At 36.5% G+C, this 19,773-nt stretch overlaps 1 protein-coding gene across 11 annotated transcripts in view; it reads left to right on the forward strand.

Moving 5' to 3' along the window:
- The window catches only part of FRYL (FRY like transcription coactivator), a 272,775-nt gene that overhangs the window by 131,053 nt on the left and 121,949 nt on the right, over positions 1-19,773 (forward strand). For all 11 annotated transcript variants that reach the window (XM_045474132.1, XM_045474131.1, XM_045474133.1 and 8 more), the window contains 5 exons: positions 1,681-1,734; positions 4,772-4,911; positions 6,081-6,177; positions 17,767-17,846; positions 18,482-18,562. In XM_045474132.1, coding sequence (XP_045330088.1) covers positions 1,681-1,734; positions 4,772-4,911; positions 6,081-6,177; positions 17,767-17,846; positions 18,482-18,562 — 452 coding nt within the window. The remainder of the gene's footprint in view (positions 1-1,680; positions 1,735-4,771; positions 4,912-6,080; positions 6,178-17,766; positions 17,847-18,481; positions 18,563-19,773) is intronic.

Raw genomic sequence — 19,773 nt, forward strand, 5'->3', positions numbered from 1 at the left:
ATAAATTTCATGTTAAAAAAAAAAGTCTTCTTGATATTCTATAGATGTATATTAATATAGGTAGGCTTTTATTTTTTTCTAATCTTGGCTTTTGCAAATGAAGCTATAGCAAATATTCTTTTATGAACATCATTTTGCAGATATGTGACTATATAAGACAAATACTTATAAGTGAAATTTTTCCTGGGTCAAAGGATGTGTACATTTCAAAACTTTGCCAAATATTGCCAGATAGTTTTCTAAGGAGATTGTTACCCATTTACACATTGGCATTATTTGAGAGTTCTGTTCCATAGTAGGTAACTTCAACACATTGTGCTCAGACTTTTGGAGGTCTTTGGAAGTCTAATAGGTTGGATTTCTTTGTGTTTTTAACTTGTCTTGCTCTTGTGAATGAGGTTAAGTATATGAACAGATATGTATGAGCTGTAAACATTTCCTTTCTGTCAGCTATCTGTTGATTCTTTGCACGTTTTTTCTATTGGATTATTGGATTTTTTTCCCCCTACTGATCTATAGGAACTTTTTGTATGTTAAAGAAATTATACCTTAGTCTAAATATCTGTTGTAGATATTTTTCCTATCTTGTCACTTTTTTTTTTTACCACCCATATACTTTTTCATTTTTTATTTATATGTGGTTGAATTTGCTATTTTTCTTTTTTGCTTCTGCATTTTGTTCATATTTAGAAAGAACTAAGCTTGTTTAAAAAAAAAAACACAAAACTACCATCATCTAGGACTTCTTTTTCTTCGAGGATTTTAGTGATTTTATTTCTTACATTTAAACTTTTAAAACATTTAGGATTCACTAGGGTAATGAGCCTGTTTAATTTTTTCCTTCTGACATCCCGACTGTCCCAACACCATATGTTAAATTTTCCGTCTTTGCCCCAGTGTTTGAATTTCTACCCTTATTATGTTCCCATATGTATTTGTTTGTGTTTTCTTTCCTGATACAACAATCTATTGTGTTTGAAGTTTTTCTTATTCCTGATTATTTCTCCACATGCACATTGTAAGAAAGGTTTCCGTTTTTAGAAATGGGTAATTTTAAATTGAAGGAATTTAGGGAGCCACTGATAATCTCATGTGGTTAAGTACATTAACGTTAACTGTTTGCATTTCTCAAAATTCAAATCTAGGCCCTCTTCTTAACTTTTTCCTTTTTAGGTAAATGACTTTGTTTTATGAACTTGGTTCCTTTCTATACACAGGCCAATTTGTTCTGTGTTCTTCAAGCCCTTATTCGTCAACATCTTCTCTTTTATGGCTTATAGGGACTTCAGAACTCAACATGACCGAAATCTATCCTTCCACCCAAACTTTGTCTTCTCATTGTGTTCCCACTTTCAGGGGATGGTACCACCATTTCTCCATCTATGCACAGACTGGAAACCTAGGAATCCTCTCCCAGTATTTCTCTTCTGTCCACTGTGGGCACCTCCCACCCCTTCCCAATCGTGTGACTTATGGGCACTCTCTTTGGAGGGTATCTGGCTCTGGAGCCATACTACTGGGACTTGAATGCTAATTATGTGACCCTGGGCAAGAGGGAGTCTTACCTTTGTTTAATCAAATCTAATTACAAGTGAAAACAAAAACAAAACCAACCGACGAATCTGCTTATCATATGTGAGATTGCTAATATTTTGTGCATATACTTCTTTTTAACTGTAGGAGAAGCCATTGTCTAGATCTCTTCAAAGAGGTGAAGATCTTCAGTTTGACCAGGTATGCCAATTTGGGGGGAATATTTTTTCCTTCAAGGAAAATGTTCATCCTAACAGTCCGGTTCAAATATATCCAATATTAAGAAATTGTTTTATCTTGTTTAGTGACCCTTTATATCATTACATATTAGATTCAGTCTGAAATTGGTAGTACTTTTTAACGTTTATTTATTTATTTTTGAGAGAGAAAGCACAATCAGGGGAGGGGCAGAGAGAGGGAGGGAGACCCAGAATCTGAAACAGGCTACAGGCTCTGAGCTGTCAGCACAGAGCCTGATTTGGGGCTCGAGCTCAGGAACTGTGAAATCATGACCTGAGCCAAAGTCGGACGCTTAACTGATTAAGCCACCCAGGTACCCCTGGTAGTTTGTTTTTTGACAAAGCAGATGGAATGAACTACGAGCTGTGAACCTTATAGTTCATGGAATGATCTGTGAACTTCATTCATTTCTGTTTATTTAGCATCTTAGTACTTTTCATTGGTAATCTCTTTACTGTGCCTTTGAAATTTTCTTAAAATGTTTCCAATTACATACCTCAATCTTTCCTTGTGTATCAGTTCATACAAGTTTTACATAATAATGTTTTACCTTTTAACATTTTTATTTTTTCTTGTTGGGGTTATCAGAAACTTTAAATAGAATATTGATATCTAAAAATGAGTGTGATATTCCTTTAATGTTAATTCTTTCCTCTTGCTGAGATGAAATGTTTGATCAAATGCTATTTTTGTCATAATTATGTTTGTTCAAGAATTATTTTATTATATATTGATTGTTTGCAAAAACCAATAACCCAGATTAGTTTTCTATTGGAATCTAGTATACCTGTGCTACTTTTCTCATGATTCTGTATCTAGGAAACAGATGTTAATGTTCATGATATTAGTCTAATTGACTAGATAATGATGACTGGTTAGAATTGGTGGAGACTTCACAAAATATTGTTTCTGGATTCCAGCCCAATTCTGAATGAGAATAATCAAGAGCAGGGCTCTGGCACCTGTATTTTATAATAGCTCCCTAGGTGATTCTGATGCATATATTTAGTAAATAGCCAGTGGCCTAAGAAGAAACCGTAGGTAGGAAGACTAGTTCTCTGTTAAAGTAAATATTAAGATCACCTTATATAATGCTTTTCAAATCTTAAAGTAACTGCAAAAGGTATTAATTACTATTTTTTATTTATCTATTAATCTGTTATTTTAAAGACATATAAATTATTCAGGTCTTAAATTCACTAATGATGAATAAATGTATAATCAGAATTAGAAATCCTATTAAACAGTGTTTTAAGGAATATTTCCATTTGCTTTTTTATGTAAATGATTAAGAAAACTTTTAATGGTCATGCCTCATAGTTCAACCTTTTTTTTTTTTTTTTTTTTTTTTTACAGTACAAAGCCAGGTGTGGTATAAACTAATATATATTTATAATAGCAGATGGTATTTTATTGTTCCTTCTTAGATATTAAAAGGATTTCCTTTGAGTGATACTGTTCACTGTTAATAAAATTCGAAAAATTAGTTAAGTAAAATTGAATCTTGTTTTAACTTTAATGAGCTATATTAGAAACTGTTTGCCTGTCAAATTATGCTAATTACATATAAAAGCATGATTAAAGGAAGGCAGATAATGAAAAAGAGTCTATACAATCAAATGACTGTTTTGTTTTTTTTTACTATTTTCCTAGATGAAGTACATTTTGAAGTTATATGAAGAATATAAAATATTAAATGTTTAATTTGTAGAGGTATCAATTTATCTTCATTAGCTGACACTGTCTATAGTCCTGGACCCGAACAAGACCTTGAGTAGCCCTGCAACACATCATTTTTTGGTTAAGAAAAACAAAGTGAAGCATGTTTGACGGTATACTTTAAAATATTATTATTACGAGCAATGAGTTGCATCAGATACAGAAAGAATAAAAAGAGATTTTTTTTTTCTTTCTTTTTCTTTTTCTTTTTTTTTTTCTTTTGCTCAAGTTCCCCCAGAGGAAGAGTGACCTTAGGGGCTGCTTGCTAATGGCAGCTGGTGTGCCTCTTACTATCTACCCACTACAGGAAAGCTGAGTTCATTCATGCAACGAATCTGATATTCACCTAGAATTCAAATAGTTTCAGGGATGCTTCAAACCGAATAGCAGTTGCTCATCCCATTACATTTATCCTTATGCTCTCCCCTTATATATTCTAAGCTTTGAAAGCTTGTTTGCAACACATTTATGTTTCTTTTCTAATACGTTTCTTTGTGGGTATCACAAATTAATAATGTAATTATAATCGTTCTGTATCATAGTGGTACAAAGTAGACTGGTCCTTTCGCACAGTTCTAACAGAATGTAGTCTTCTTTGTTCCTACCTCTCTTCATTCATTCTGGTGGCAGTATTTACAGCCTTCTGTTCACATAAGCACGGAGGAATGGGCCAGGGGGAAGGAAGCAGGTGTGGTTTTCTCATGTTATGTATTCTCCCAGAGGTATCCCTCTGTATAATCAGTGATGTTACTGAGGGTCATGTTTTTACACATGTGAGTAGCATATGGAGGCAGGAAAAAGGTAGAAAGCTTCTAAGCTAAACCAAATGGATGTGGGTAAAGTTAAATAGTGGGTGAGACTCAGCCCACTTTATTTCATTACTTCGATAAACCCTAATTTTTTTTTTTTAAGTTTGTTTATTGAGAGAGAGAGAGAGAGAGAGAGAGAGAGAGAAGGGGAGGGGCAGGGAGAGAGGGAGAGAGAGAATCCCAAGCAGGCTCCACGCCAGCACTGAGCTGACAGCGGGGCTGAAATTCACGGACCATGAGATCATGACCTGAGCCAAAATCAAGAGTCGGACGGACGCTTAACCAACTGAGCCCCCCAGGCGCCTCGCTAATCTTTACTTTTATTTTAAAACACATTTATTGCGTTTGAATTACTGTGTTGATCCTAGAAATGTTATCCTAGTAATCATTAACAAATGATGGCTAATAGAGTCAGGAGTGTGTTACTTCAATGGTGTATTTTATCTTCTGGTGACATCTTGTGTTTTCAGTTGATAAGCTCTATGAGCTCCGTAGCAGAGCACTGTCTCCCTTCCTTACTTCGCACCTTGTTTGACTGGTACAGACGCCAGAATGGAACTGAAGACGAATCTTATGAGTACAGGCCTCGATCTAGCACAAAGTCTAAGGGGTAAGTGGCTCCTTTCCCACTCTTCGACCTAGAATTGAAACACTTTCTGTGAAGGGGGTGATAGTGTTTTCAACTGAAGAGAGTTATTGTTTGATTTCTGAGCAAAAATATTGATTCCTGCTGTTATGAGACTGATAGTAAAGGGAAAGGATAGTCCATACCTAACTGTAAATCAAGGGAAGGCACCAGTTAAAGTAGGTGCTGCTCCACAGTCCTCACCACTGGGATAGTCACGCAAAAATGAATTTCAGGAGTGCCCTTTCAGTAGTTCAGCGAGGATCTTTATTTTTTATTTTTATTTTTTTTAATTTTTTTTTTTTTCAACGTTTATTTTTGTATTTTTGGGACAGAGAGAGACAGAGCATGAACGGGGGAGGCGCAGAGAGAGAGGGAGACACAGAATCAGAAACAGGCTGCAGGCTCTGAGCCATCAGCCCAGAGCCTGACGCGGGGCTCGAACTCACGGACCGCAAGATCGTGACCTGGCTGAAGTCGGACGCTCAACCGACTGCGCCACCCAGGCGCCCCATAGCGAGGATCTTTAATAGTTGTAGACGAAGTTAAGAAAATATTCAGACAAGGTCCCGATTCAGACAAGGTCCTTCCTGTTGTGAAGGGAAGCAACTGTTGTGATCCAGGAGGACTGCCAGACCCTGTATCACGATACCGTGAGACTGTCCTCGGTGCTCCAATCCCAGAACTTGTCTTCCCCCACTTCAGATTTTCCAGAGAGGTATTGGCTTTGCATGTTCAGAAGATGGTCCATAGTTTAGAATGGGGCTTGAGTCGATGCCATTTGTGATTTTTCAGCTTAGATACGCAAACAGTTACCTGGCACTGTATTTTCACCAGAAGAGTTATTACTTTTGTTTCAGCTCTTAATTAAAAAAAAATACTAATCAAATATGGAGCAGTGCTAGATTTTCTAAGTAGAATTTAAAATACTTTTCTTACTGATTCCTTTAGAATGGGTTTAATTTCTGACAGATACAGTAGTGACATGTGTTTATAAATACTGTACAAAATATGCAACAAGAGAAAGAAAATGAGAATATGTAATTATGTACATTGGATAGCTTAAAAACAACTTGTACTAATAATAGCTAACCAATAGCTCTTTTAAAATTTATGGTCTTAAGTGCACTCCTAATTTGGGGTTCTTGTTTCAGGGATGAACAGCAACGTGAAAGAGATTATCTTCTTGAGAGGAGAGACTTAGCCGTAGATTTCATTTTTTGTTTAGTTTTAGTTGAAGTTCTAAAGCAGGTAAGAAGCCCTTTTGTTTCTGCAGAGTCTGTGTTTCTTATTCTTATTTTGCCTTTATGTTTCATTTACCGTATTTAGGATGTTATGTCTACAATTCTGGCCCACATTAACTAGATTTCTATCATTTAATTACACCTCTTTCAGTCGCCTACGGCTTTCATGGCCTGTACCTATCGTTTCCCATTCTTTTTACCTTTGTATGCCATCGCAGTTAGGGGATCTTGTTTGCAAAATTGAGCTGAGTAGTAATTGTGTTAAATGTGGGCTTCCAGCTGTGAATATAGTCTCCCTGTGTGTCATTCATGTACCTTAGTCCACTGTCAAAGGGTTTCTCTTCCGAAGGCATCAAGCCTGCCCTCCAACGTGTAATCGTCGTACGGTTGGAGTTGAGGAATAGGGGTGGTTTGACATGGGTGGGACCAAACTGTCAGGTGCGCATGGTCTTTGGACAAGTGATAATAAGTTTTTTATGTTTGATCAATGACTCTAGAATGCCATCATTGTTCTCACACTGTGCTCATGAGTTTCACGTCTGAATGGCATAGTCAGTAAAGCTATAAGCATGTAATGTCTGGTATCATGTATGTTTTTACTATTCAAAATCAGTGCAGGTATTTAAATGTATACCCCCCAAAAAGTATTTTTTGGTCTATTTTCGTTTTTTTGTTTAATAAAGCCAACTATTTTGTTCAAATGCATGAAAGTATTTTTTGCTAGTTTGTAGTCTTTAAAAAGTTATAGATCATTCAAAGATGAACCACATATTTCCAGCCATGCACACTGTAATGTTTTGAAAAGAGTTAGGTAATCTAAAAGAAATAAAACACATTTTGCACATGGCAGGTTTGGACAAGGAGTTTTGTTTTTGTTATGTAAGATGGAATGGAATTTATAACATGAAAACAAACAGCAAATGTGAGATATAAAAGTTAATTGACAGACTGTTTTTTGACATAGGCAATATAAAATTATTTGAATTATGTATTTCTTTATACTTTGTTTTTATGACATAGGTGGAAAATTATTGAAATCTGAATATCTGAAATCTACAAATAAAAGTTTTAAATAGGAAAAACAGAAAACTGAGTTAATCAAAGGTGTAAATCACTTTAATTACTTTGTACCTTTCATAAAGGTTTTTTTACTAGATGCAGGAAAGAAATTCCCTCTGGGAGTTGTGCAAACAAGCCCAATTTGCTTTCTGTGATCTCAGTTCAGCCAGGATCCCAAGACCTGAGGCCAAATTAATTAGGGATAGAAGAGAGCTGAGGACCAGAACCGCCACTGACCATGAATGGACTTTGCCCAGGACTCATGCTGGTTGACCTCTAGCATCTCTTGTGTGCTGATGTAGGTCGTGTGAGTGGTATGGTAACCACCATTTGCACTTCTTTGCTTAATTAAATAGTATAGGGTTTCTTCTTTAAGCAGGTGAATTGTAAACTTCCCAAGACATACAGGACCCTCTCTGATCTGGCTCCATTATGCCTTTTGTCCTTTGTTTCCCAAGACATTCTTTGACTTGCCAATCAGTCTCTCAGCTGAAAGTTGCCCCTAATTGTAGTTTCAAAACTTCAGTGCACAGACAACCCTATCTAGGTTTTTCTCTCTCCTTCTCTTCCTCCCCCACCTCCTCCCCTGTTCTTTCCCCTTCTCCATTGTCTTTGTCTTCATCCTCCTTCCTTCCCCCTCCTCTTAAAAAATAATCCAGATAGGTCTTCTAGTGGAGAAAGCCATAAGGATCTATAAACTTGAGGCCATTTTTTCATTGGGCTTGTTTTTTCAAGTCCATTGCACAAAATCCCTTCAGAACTGTGGTTCACGTGGACTTGGAGTGTGAAAAAAGGAAATACAGCAGCTTTAATAGCTAATCTTTGTTTTTGGTTCTGTTTCCGTATTGTTCCAACCCATAGTAGCCTTTCCACTAGCTCTTTTCTCTCTTTTACCATTATCCTCATACTTTTCATTCAGTTGAACCCATGAAAGAATAAAATACATCACAAAGAACACGGCCATATTTTATTTATTAAAAATCTTACATAGGTCTTTTTTCCCTAGTAAAAGGCAAGTCTTTTTAGCTTCTTCAAAACTAATAAAACCCGAGAAAATGAAGTAAAAATCAATAGGACTTTCTGAAATATCATGACAAACTAACCCAATTTTCTACCATGTCAAAGTGATGTAGGGTTTAATAGATCTGGAGACTAATCAATGTAATATATCTTGAATTTAATAGGACTTTTACTTTTGCCCCACATAATAGACACATATTAAAACATGACTCCATTTTATTTGATGAGATGGATGGCCCCAGGAGTACTGAAGTATTGATACTGGTTGCGCCAGTCTTAAGGAGGAGTAAATATTACTTACGAGTTAGTCCTTGACCTCATCTGTTATAAATTTTTGTTTCTTAAATAATTGGTCGTGTCTTCCTGTGTGTTTAGAACTCTTTATGATGCATAAAAGCTCTATATCCTTTGTATCAGCTGGTCGTTATAATAAACTGGGAGACCTCCAGGGCAAGTGTTTTCATCAGCTTTGTCATTTCCTTGCTGTGTAACTTGGGCAAGCTGTTAGCCACTAACTCTTTCTTCCTCTGTAAAAGAGGGAGGATAACAGAATCCTTTTTGAGAATCATGAGTGTTGAATACAGTAATGCTGGGACATGGAACGTGCCCAATAAATATTATCTGTTATTTTCATTTTGCAGATGAAGAAATATTGTTAATTTTGTGACTCACTGATGATTATAAAGCTAGTTCACTTTCTCCTCCCAAGCTTTTTCTCCTGTTAATAATAAAAATATTGGTAAAATCAGTGATACAGAATTAGGTGAAATGGTCAGCATCTTGGAAAATTAAATTAAAGTTTTAATCATAACACGTTAGACAAAGAATTGAGTTTGTATAAATGAGATGAAATTAGTATGATTCACTGTGGGAACAGAATTAATTCAAGATGGTAGAGGACTGATTTTATTTTTTCAAGAAAGTCAAACATAATTTGGGGGTCATGGCCAACTGCAAATTTTAGCAGGTTACTACCAAAGGCTTTCAAATCCATGATAAAAGCATGTTTAAGCAGCAACATAAACATTTAGAAAGTTTGAAGCAGTTTTCTTTTCATTTAAATTTTAGTCAGACATTTACTCATTGAAACAAATAAGATTGGAAAACTTGGTTTGTGACCACTGCCAACTCTTGGCTTAGTTTTATTAGTGCTGTTATGAAGTATCAGAAGGTGGAGTACCTCCTTAGTATTTTCAGATTTAACATTAGCATCTTAGACGTGGATGAGTATCCCTGAAGGGTATGCAGTGATTTGTGGTTTTTCTGAGGCTGAATGTGTTCATTCCCCTTTGCATTGAGGACTGGCCGTTTAGGTAATGAACGAGCTTTGCTGACTCCCCAGTATCCAAATCTCAACCTGATTTTATTGTTTTTCACTTTCAAGATGTGATAAAAGCATTAAAGCTTGAGAGGTGGTAGTGGGAATAGCCTGGGAATAAAACGTGGGTATTCCTTTTTTTTGTTTGTTTTTCTAAGTTTTTATTTGTTTAAGTAATCTCTATAGGCAATGGGGGCTTGAACTCATGATCCCGAGGTCAAGAGTTGCATGCTCCTCTGATCAAGCCAGCCAGGCACCCCTGGGTGCTCTTCAGAGTCTACTAGATATATCCTTCTTGAATGTTGAAGTCGAGTTAGAGCGGCTTCTAAAATCACACAAGTGACAAGATCTGAAAAGCCTGGATACTGTGAGTGGGAATATTACTCCATGAAAGGAGAACTTTTTCTCTATACACCCAAGTGGGATTCTTCCCCACCCCTGCCACCTTGTGTTTGAGATTCAGTTTGGGAGTATTTTTATTATTATTACTATTATTATTGAAAATAAGGGGTGAAGTGTAGGGATTGTAAGAATGTCTGTGCATCCTGATAATGTTCATTCTTAAAATGTTTAGAGGTTGTGCTTGTTTTCTTCCAAAAATTAGAGAAAAGATCTATTTCTCCTTTCATTTCCTGTTTCTGTGGGTTTTGTTTTTGGGTTTTTTTTTGGCTATAATATGATAAAACTGGAAGTTTTTCTTTCCTTACGTGTTTCCTTTATTAAATGCATTTTGATAGCGCACAGTGTATTCTAGAGAGGTACACACCCAACTTCTGAACTTCGGTTCCCTCGTCTTTCAAATAGGAGACAAATACCTACCTTGTAAGACTAAGTGTTACAAACGCTATTTATAGAAATCCTTAACTAATACCTGCCATGCAGACACATAAAAAGTGTTGATGGTGGCGGTCGTTGGGTAGTAAGTAATAAAGAGTACACAGCGTGGCTAAGTAGTGTCCCTAGCTGTCATTGTCAGGCTTGAGGCATAGCTAGACCAAATGAGACTGTTCAGGAGAAATTATAGGTTTATGTTAACTTGTATTTCATATCTCCGGCCTGGAACACATTAAACATCCCTGTGAGGAAAGCAATATGGTAAAACCACAACACAGCACCGTAAGTGGAATATAAAAAATTAGATCACAGAAATGCAGTGTTGCATTATTGCAAGGTCAGTGAAGTGTCTGGGGCCAGCCCATATGACTAGCACCATGAATTCTGGAATAAGTTCCGGAAGTCAGGCTGACTGATCCAAGACTAGCCTATTCCTGACTAAAGTTTGGCATCACGCGGTGGTAGATATCTGCTCCCTTTTAACTCTCAGTGGATGGCCACAGGCTGACTGGGATGTATGGGACAGCAGCTTTGATTGTAGCAATGTTTTCATTACCTTAGGGCCTATTTTATGGGCCCAACTGAGGGAAGATCAGGCTGGGAGAATACAGGGCCTCCCTGCTTCTTGAATGGGCCCTGGTTTCCTGCCATTTTTCCCTCCCAGGCTTTGCCTCAGTATCTCCACCCTTATATTCTAGTCCCTTCATCTGCCCTAAATTCTCAGAATTCTGGCCTAGTCCCTTTGAGAGATAGAAGGAAAAGGTGGGAGGACAAGAATCAATCTCCAATTGTAATATTCTCGATTTTTCTCTCCGGGCTAGTGATGATAGGGTTCCAATCTTTTGCGTGCATTTACAGATGGGGAAGTAGAAACTTCCTCGTGGTTACATAACCAGTAAAAAGAGAAGCATTGGTTTCATTAAACCAAACCAAAATCCATGGTCTTTCTATACTTTTGTCATTTATCTTTCTGTATTTTTAATGAAAAAAAGTTTATTGTATAAAGGTTTGATTATATATAGTTTACTTACAATAAGTTCGTCAGCTTGGTGTGGATGTAAGGAGCACTTGGGGAATACTGTTTTCAGTTTCTTCTTAATACGAGATAATAGTGTTTTCCTAAAAAGAGGTATTCAGACTACCAAGTAAAAGATTGTCGTGCCTCTACTTAATTGATGAGCCAGTATTCTGAAATTCCTTTATCAATGAGACATGATTGTTACGCTTTTATGTGATGTGTTTGCCTATGAAAGATTTAAAAGCTTCTTATAATTATACATTCATAAAATTCCTAGTTAAGTATCTCTGCTTAAAGAAATTATGGGTTTAAAATTTAGTCTTCCATTGTGGGACAAAGGTTAAGATTGTTCTTGTAGAATCTGAATTCTTTTTTTTTTTTAATTTTGTTTTTATGTTTTATTTATTTTTGAGAGCAAGAGAGACAGAGCCTGAGTGGGGGAGGGGCAGAGAGAAGGAGACACAGAATCCAAAACAGGCCCCAAACTCCGAGCTGTCAGCACAGAGCACAACGCAGGGCTCAAACTCACGGATTGTGAGATCATGACCTGAGCCAAAGTTGGATGTTTAACTGACTGAACCACCCAGGAGCCCCTAGAGTCTGAATTCTTGAACCTTACTATGTAGAATAAATTCAGTTTCTGCGCAGTATTAACGTGGGATGTTCAAATCTCAGCTTCCACCAACAGACGAGTAAACTTCTTTCCTGTATCATAAGGCTACTATTTTTAAAAGGTTCATTGAGAACTAAGAAAGGTTGAGTTTGGATTACAGCTGCTTCTTCACTTAATCCCTATTTGATTTTGTGATGGAGTGCATTTTCTTCAAATTCGATTCCAGGCTCAGTCCTTCAGGACAGTCCCAATTTCTAGGAAATCTGCAATGAATGCTCTGATTCTCCTCTGGTCAACAACAAATACCAATCCACTTAGCCAAGATAGAGCTATAGCCTTCCGTCCTGGACTAAAAGTTCACTGTGAACCTTCCAAAGGTGTGTCAGCTACCTGTATCCCTCTGCTGGCACGGTATTTTAAGAGTGATGCTAGGGGCACCCAGGTGGTTCAGTGGGTTGAGCATCCAACTCTTGATTTCAGCTCAGGTCATGATCCCAGGGTCATGAGATTGAGCCCTGCATTGGGCTCCACGCCCTGCTTAAGATTGTCTCTCTCTCCCTCTGCCCCTCTCTCCTGCTCGTGTGCATGCGCACGCACGTTCTCTCAAATAGATAGATAGATAGATAGATAGATAGATAGATAGATAGATAGATAGATGGTATGCTAGTATTCTCCGTGCTGTACGAGTTTAGTCACCTTTCTCATTGAGCTGAATCCATGTCAATGAATAGTTACTTACTGGATTTCTTGTGTTTCTTGTCTCTCATTACAGTGTAATTGTGGTTACTGTTTCTAATGTTTCTCACCTATTTACTAGGTTTGAACTAGCTCCTGATCATTATTCTGGGCTAAATTCAGCTCCTTCTTCATAGACTCTTGGTTTCCCTTTGTCAAAAATAAATTATCTTTATTTTAAATAAAAATCTCTCCTTTGTCAAACCCTCAAGGAAGATTCTCACCATCTCTGAATAATTAGAATTCTCTGCTTTTCTTTGCCCTAGTCTAGTTTGTGGCTGTCTTGGTAGTATTAAAATCTCTATTACAATTTTACCCTATTGGCGAAGTGTTCTATAATGTATGTTGTTAAACCTTTCAAGGAAATGTGTAATTCCCATGCATTTTTTGTTTTAATTGGACTTCCAGCGAAAGAATGTGATAAATCATGATCCTGGCTCCAGACACACTGTCATCATTGACCTCTGTGTGTTTGTTTACACTGTACTGATTACCTGTGAGCTCCACCAATACCTATAATTTAAGTCTCATTATGTGAATCTCTCCTAGTTCATTGCCTGGCTACCCTCTTCCCATTTTTCTGATTTTTATGTTAATTATTCTCTTTAAAAAAATGCTTTCCTATATGTTTGAATATTTCTCTTGTCTTTGAACTTCATAAAAAAATGTATCATGCATATATTGTCCTCTGGGACTTAACATTTTCACTCAACAGTATGTTGTTAGAATTAATCCATGACGTGTGTGGCTATACATTATTTTTTTCTTAGGCGTGTAACTGCTAGTGTGTTGGGGCTCCACCTTCTTAGGTTCATTCCTGGAGCCCTGCAGACTAAACTGACTGATGTCAAATTATCAGGAGAAAAGGTTTATGACATATGCATATGGAGGCCTTCATAGGGAAAAAGTTGAATACACAAAGAATGGTTAAGCCCCAAAACTTAACAAAGCGCAGTACATTGTGAAGTGACAAGACAAAGGAAAAATGTTTGGGCTTCTAGGGGTGGTAAATTGGGAAAAGGAAAATACATGGGGGAAACTAATGGAAGATAAGGGCTCTTTAGTAAGTTTGCGCAGACCTGTCTCCTTACCAAGTCGTCTTCTTTTTGTGGTACAGGAAAGAGGAGGGGAGACTGCTTTTAGGCAGAAAGGGGGAGGGTGGAGAGCTCTTCCTGCACCTGCTGTTTCTCAGTTGCCTTCAGCTCAAAATCATTCTCAAGCCGAAGTGCCACATTTTGTGGTGGCATACTTTGATCTGCTTCACTAGATGGTAGGCTGTGTAAAAAATTGATTTAAACTGACACCAGCAATGTCTGTGAAATCTGATTCATTTACATTATCTGCGCTGTTTGGTGTTGTCAGGCTTTTCCCCACTGAATAGGTGTAAAATGATACTTTGTGTACTTTCATCATCCTTATTACTAATTAAGCATCTTTTCATACGTTTATCATCTTAGGAATAAGTACAACAAAGGGCAACAACAGAAAATTATAAAACCTTGCCAAAAACTTAAAGAAGTGAAAAGATACTCCATGTAAATGAAGAAGAATACAGTTAACCCCAAATTGATCTATAGATTCATTGCAACTCCAATAAAAATCCTAACAGTTTTTATGTAACTTGGGTGACTCTAGATTGAATATGGAAGAACAGTGGGCCAAAAGTGGCTAAGTGCTCTCTGAAGAAGAATAAAGGGGACTTTCAGTATCAGACAGCAAACTTATTTATAAAGTCTGATAATGGAGACCGTATGATTTTGGTACCGACATATAAAAATTAATAGAATAGTGAGCTCAGAAGCAGATCCACAAATATTTAGAACTTGAATATATATCAGCGGTGACTTGTGTAATCTTTAAAAAAAATTTTTTTTCTAATCTTTATTTTTGAGAGAGGAAGAGACAGAGTGCAAATAGGGGAGGAACAGAGAGAGAGGGAGACACAGAATCAGAAGCAGGCTACAGGCTGCGAGCTGTCAGCACAGAGCCTGACGCAGGGCTTGAACCCATGAACCGCGAGTTCATGATCTGAGCCAAAGTTGGATGCTTAGCCCACTGAGCCACCCAGGTGCCCCTAAAATCTTTGATCCGTCAGTTCCTCCTTTTGGGCTCTTTCCCTTGGAACTATATAAGTATATAAAGTTAGATGTTGAAGATTTTTTTTTTTTTTTTACAGCACCAGAGGATCATTTATTTCACAATCCGTGAACATTTTAAATAAGAAACTATTCTAAAAAGAATATGAAAACATTTTCCAATTGCTAAAACATTTTTTAAATGCTTGCTATGTAATTATATGTAACATAGAGCCGGTTCTCACCTGGCAATAAAGTGCTTCTAAAGTTAATGCATACACAAATTATTTGAGACTCATGATGCATTTTTTCCTGTAGGAGTCATGTGATATATTATGGGTTTTTCAGATATTAATCCATAACAATCATTCTAATGTTATATGTATATAATGTTATATGTATATATATAAGTATATGAAGACTGTAAATTTCTTGAAACTGGGAATCGTCCTATACACATTTAAATTTCACTTTCTAGCAGACAGCTTTGCATATGATGGGTCCTCCAATAAACACTCCTTAAACAGTTCATTTTTTAAAGTACCTAATGTGTTAGGGCAGCTGTTTTGGAGTCCAGTTTTAAGTCTCGAAATCCTGGCTCTGCCACCTACAGGATGTAAGTCATCGCGCAAATTATATAATCTCGCTACACCTTAATTTATTTGTCTATTAAAACTGTGATAATCATAATACCTGCCTCATAATGTTGTGGGGAGTAAATGAATTATTACATATAAAATACTTATAAAATAACAGTACTGGCATACCAGGATTCAATGCACATTAAATATTATTAGCTTTTAAGCACATCTCCCCAGCTAAATTGTAAACTCTTTGAGACAGAGCCAATGTCCTATACTTTTTATAATACCAGAGCCTGTATAATTTCTTACATAATATATGCATTAAATATTTATAAAAGTATGTAATAAAAGGAATGAATGAATGATTATATGCTTACAATACTTTCTCCATAAAAAAATTAAATATACACAGGATTGGTAACATTCTAACATTTGTTACAGTAAAAAAAAATGTGATCAGAAATTAAATAAAATTTAAGACTTGTCAGAGAACTACAAGTATAAGTAAGAGGAGAAAAGAAACAGAAATCACTACCAATGGGAAATTCTTTCTTATATTTTAGACCCTGGAAGACAGGGACTTTTATCCTATGTTTCTTTCTTTTTTTTTAATTTAATTTTTTATTTTTTTAGATTTACATCCAAATTAGTTAGCATATAGTGCAACAATGATTTCAGGAGTAGATTCCTTAGTGCCCCTTACCCATTTAGCCCATCCCCCCTCCCACAACCCCTCCAGTAGCCCTCAGTTTGTTCTCCATATTTATGAGTCTCTTCTGTTTTTCCCCCCACCCTGTTTTTATATTATTTTTGTTTCCCTTCCCTATGTTCATCTGTTTTGTCTCTTAAAGTCCTCATATGAGTGAAGTCATGATATTTGTCTTTCTCTGACTAATGTCACTTAGCATAATACCCTCCAGTTCCATCCACGTAGTTGCAAATGGCAAGATTTCATTCTTTTTGATTGCCGAGTAATACTCCATTGCGTGTATGTATGTGTGTGTGTGTGTGTATATATATACCACATCTTTATCCACTCATCCATCAATGGACATTTGGGCTCTTTGCATACTTTGGCTATTGTTGATAGTGCTGCTATAAACACGGGGGTGCATGTGTCCCTTCGAAATGGCACACCTGTGCCATTTATCCCATGGATAAATGCCTGGTAGTGCAGTTGCTGGGTCGAAGGGTGGTTCTATTTTTGATTTTTTTTTTTTTATTTTTTTTTTTCAACGTTTATTTATTTTTGGGGGGACAGAGAGAGACAGAGCATGAACGGGGGAGGGGCAGAGAGAGAGGGAGACACAGAATCGGAAACAGGCTCCAGGCTCTGAGCCATCAGCCCAGAGCCTGACGCGGGGCTCGAACTCCCAGACCGCGAGATCGTGACCTGGCTGAAGTTGGACGCTTAACTGACTGCGCCACCCAGGCGCCCCTATTTTTGATTTTTTGAGGAACCTCCATACTGTTTTCCAGAGTGGCTGCACCAGCTTGCATTCCCAAAATGTCTAAGATGTTTATAACATCATATTGATTATTGAAAATCTAGAATGACATGGCAGGCGATAGGAAGCTCATTAAATACATCATATACTGAGTATTATGTGGCCATTGAAAAGAAAGGAGGAGCTCTAACTACTGCCATGGAAAGAGGAGGCATCATTTTCTTAAGAAAAATCAGGTGTGTGGGTGTGGATAGGAAAAATCTGGAAGGATATGTATCAAGCTACTAATAGTGATTGTATATGGGAGAAGGGACAGGGATTTTACTTTCTGGTTTTAAATATTTTCATTTGTTTTACATATTCAGAAGTAGCATATAGTTTTTAAAGAACTAAACAAAACAAAGATATTTAAATTACGATTTTCTAATACTAATAAGGCCATGAATAGTTTTAAATTGTTGGAAAAGTTGGTGTCATTTTGGCTACTGTTTATGATAGAAAAATCAGACTATATATGGAATGTGTGGCTGGCTCAGCCAGAGGTTGCTTTCCCATAGGTGTTGCAGAGAGGTACGTGTGAGTGTCTTAATTTCCTGACGATTACAGTAAATCAGCAATAACGACTACTTTTTCCCCTTTATGGGCCTAGTTCAAGGATTTGTGATTATACAGCCAATATTCTTAAATTTAGAGGTTATTAAATTAGATGAGTAACTAAATTCTCTGAGAAAATAATAGAATCCTTAGAAAAAGGGCAGATTGACAAATTAGTAATTGATCATACCATGGAAATGAAAACTGGTTATTGATTTAATTAGTTGAAATGTGGAGAACACTCATAAGACTTATAATCTACTTAGCTCTTGCTGATTTTATGATTTTTTCATTCTAGATTCCTGTTCATCCTGTGCCCGATCCCTTAGTTCATGAAGTTCTAAACTTAGCTTTTAAGCACTTTAAACATAAGGAAGGGTAAGTAAAATACTAATTTGGGATTGTTGCTTTTCTCCTAGTCCAGGGTTAGACTGTTTAAGTATAATTTGAACTCTCTCTGATCATTTGTTTTGTTTTTAGAGTTCAAAGCATTTATCTTCCTTTTTCTTTTCCTTCCTTCCTTCCTTCCTTCCTTCCTTCCTTCCTTCCTCTCTCTCTCTCTCTCTCTCTTTCTTTCTCTCTTTCTTTCTTTCTTTCTTTCTTTCTTTCTTTCTTTCTTTCTTTCTTTCTTTCTTTCGAATCCCCACAAAATGCTTCTAGGAAAGTTTGTTTGTTTGTTTTAGTAGGCTTCATGCCCAATGAGGGGCTTGAATTCATGACCCTGAGATCAAGGGTTTCTTGTTTTACCAACTGAGCCAGCCAGGCACCCCCATTGGAAAGATTTTATTAAAATAATTCTTAAAACTGTTGATTGGATTTATAAGAATTAGAAGGCTAAATTTCACAACAAAGTAAAACTCAGAGCTAGATGAAAATTTGTGTGGTTTTTATTATTCTACAGATGACTCTTCAGAAAAAAAACTTTGTAACCCTCTGATGAGAAACTTTCAGATTTATGTAAAAGAGAGTTTATAGAAAAATTTAACAGCACATTTGTTCTCTTGTTGTTTCAGATATTCAGGAACCAACACTGGGAATGTGCATATTATTGCAGATTTATATGCAGAGGTGATAGGGGTTCTTGCCCAATCAAAGTAAGTATTTAAATCACTGATTTCAGTTGTATTTTAGAATGCTTCATTGTAATTGACAATGACAGCATTAGATCTAATTTTTTTCATAGTTATTTTGCAGTCTCCTCCACTTTTTATTACTTAGCTGCTCTATTTCTTAGAGGATTTTAAAGTAATATCCGTACATTAAGTATACAACTTGTTTTCATTTATTCGGGGTTTTCCATAAATGTCTGAATTGAGGAAGTCAGAAAAGTGCCAGGAATAGTCAGGACATTACCTTATTTATTTCTAACTATTCTATGAGAAGTGTTTTTTCACATCCTTTTTTGTTTGTTTGTTTTTTAAGAACTCTACAGAGCTAATAACAACTTTTAATACTTTCTAGTTGAATGGTTTTACTTCTGAGATGGCATCTCAGTGTTTTCCTCCTAATCATTTTATTTAACACTAAATAGAATTTTGGATAGGTAGAAGAGATTCCAAAAAAGAAAGAGAAGATACTACATGATTCCATAAAAGTGTTATTCATTAGGAGTTACACCCATTGAATTGTCTTGAACCATCATTATAGTAAAGAGTAAAAATGTTTATCTGTAGTATCTTGAGGTTGATCATAAGACTATGGAAGAGGTTGAATTTCCTTTGTTGCCACTGGGAAATTTGTAAGGTAAAAAATTATCAATTCAGATTTTCTTAGATGTCATTTAAGAAGTGTTTGGTCCTGAAATCATCAGATAAAACCCTTTCTAAATTCTAAAAAGCCAAGTACAATTCTTGTTAATGTTTGCTTCCTGTGAGTGTAGTGGCTAATCATTATTATGAGAAATTTAATAGAAGAGAAAAACCCTTGGATTCTAGTGTTATTGCGATGGGAAGGTTTTTATCCATTGTATATTTTCTTTTTCTTTTTATTTATTTATTTATTTATTTATTTTTTTTTTAATTTTTTTTTAACGTTTATTTATCTTTGGGACAGAGAGAGAGATAGAGCATGAACGAGGGAGGGGCAGAGAGAGAGGGAGACACAGAATCGGAAGCAGGCTCCAGGCTCTGAGCCATCAGCCCAGAGCCCGACGCGGGGCTCGAACTCACGGACTGTGAGATCATGACCCGGGCTGAAGTCGGACGCTTAACCGACCGAGCCACCCAGGCGCCCCTATGGTATATTTTCTTTTTAAAATGCAAAAGAATATATTTGTGGGAAATGGTATTATATTCTCCAAGACTCA

This window comes from Leopardus geoffroyi, chromosome B1, assembly GCF_018350155.1.
Source record: "Leopardus geoffroyi isolate Oge1 chromosome B1, O.geoffroyi_Oge1_pat1.0, whole genome shotgun sequence".
NCBI classification, from domain to species: Eukaryota; Metazoa; Chordata; class Mammalia; order Carnivora; family Felidae; genus Leopardus; species Leopardus geoffroyi.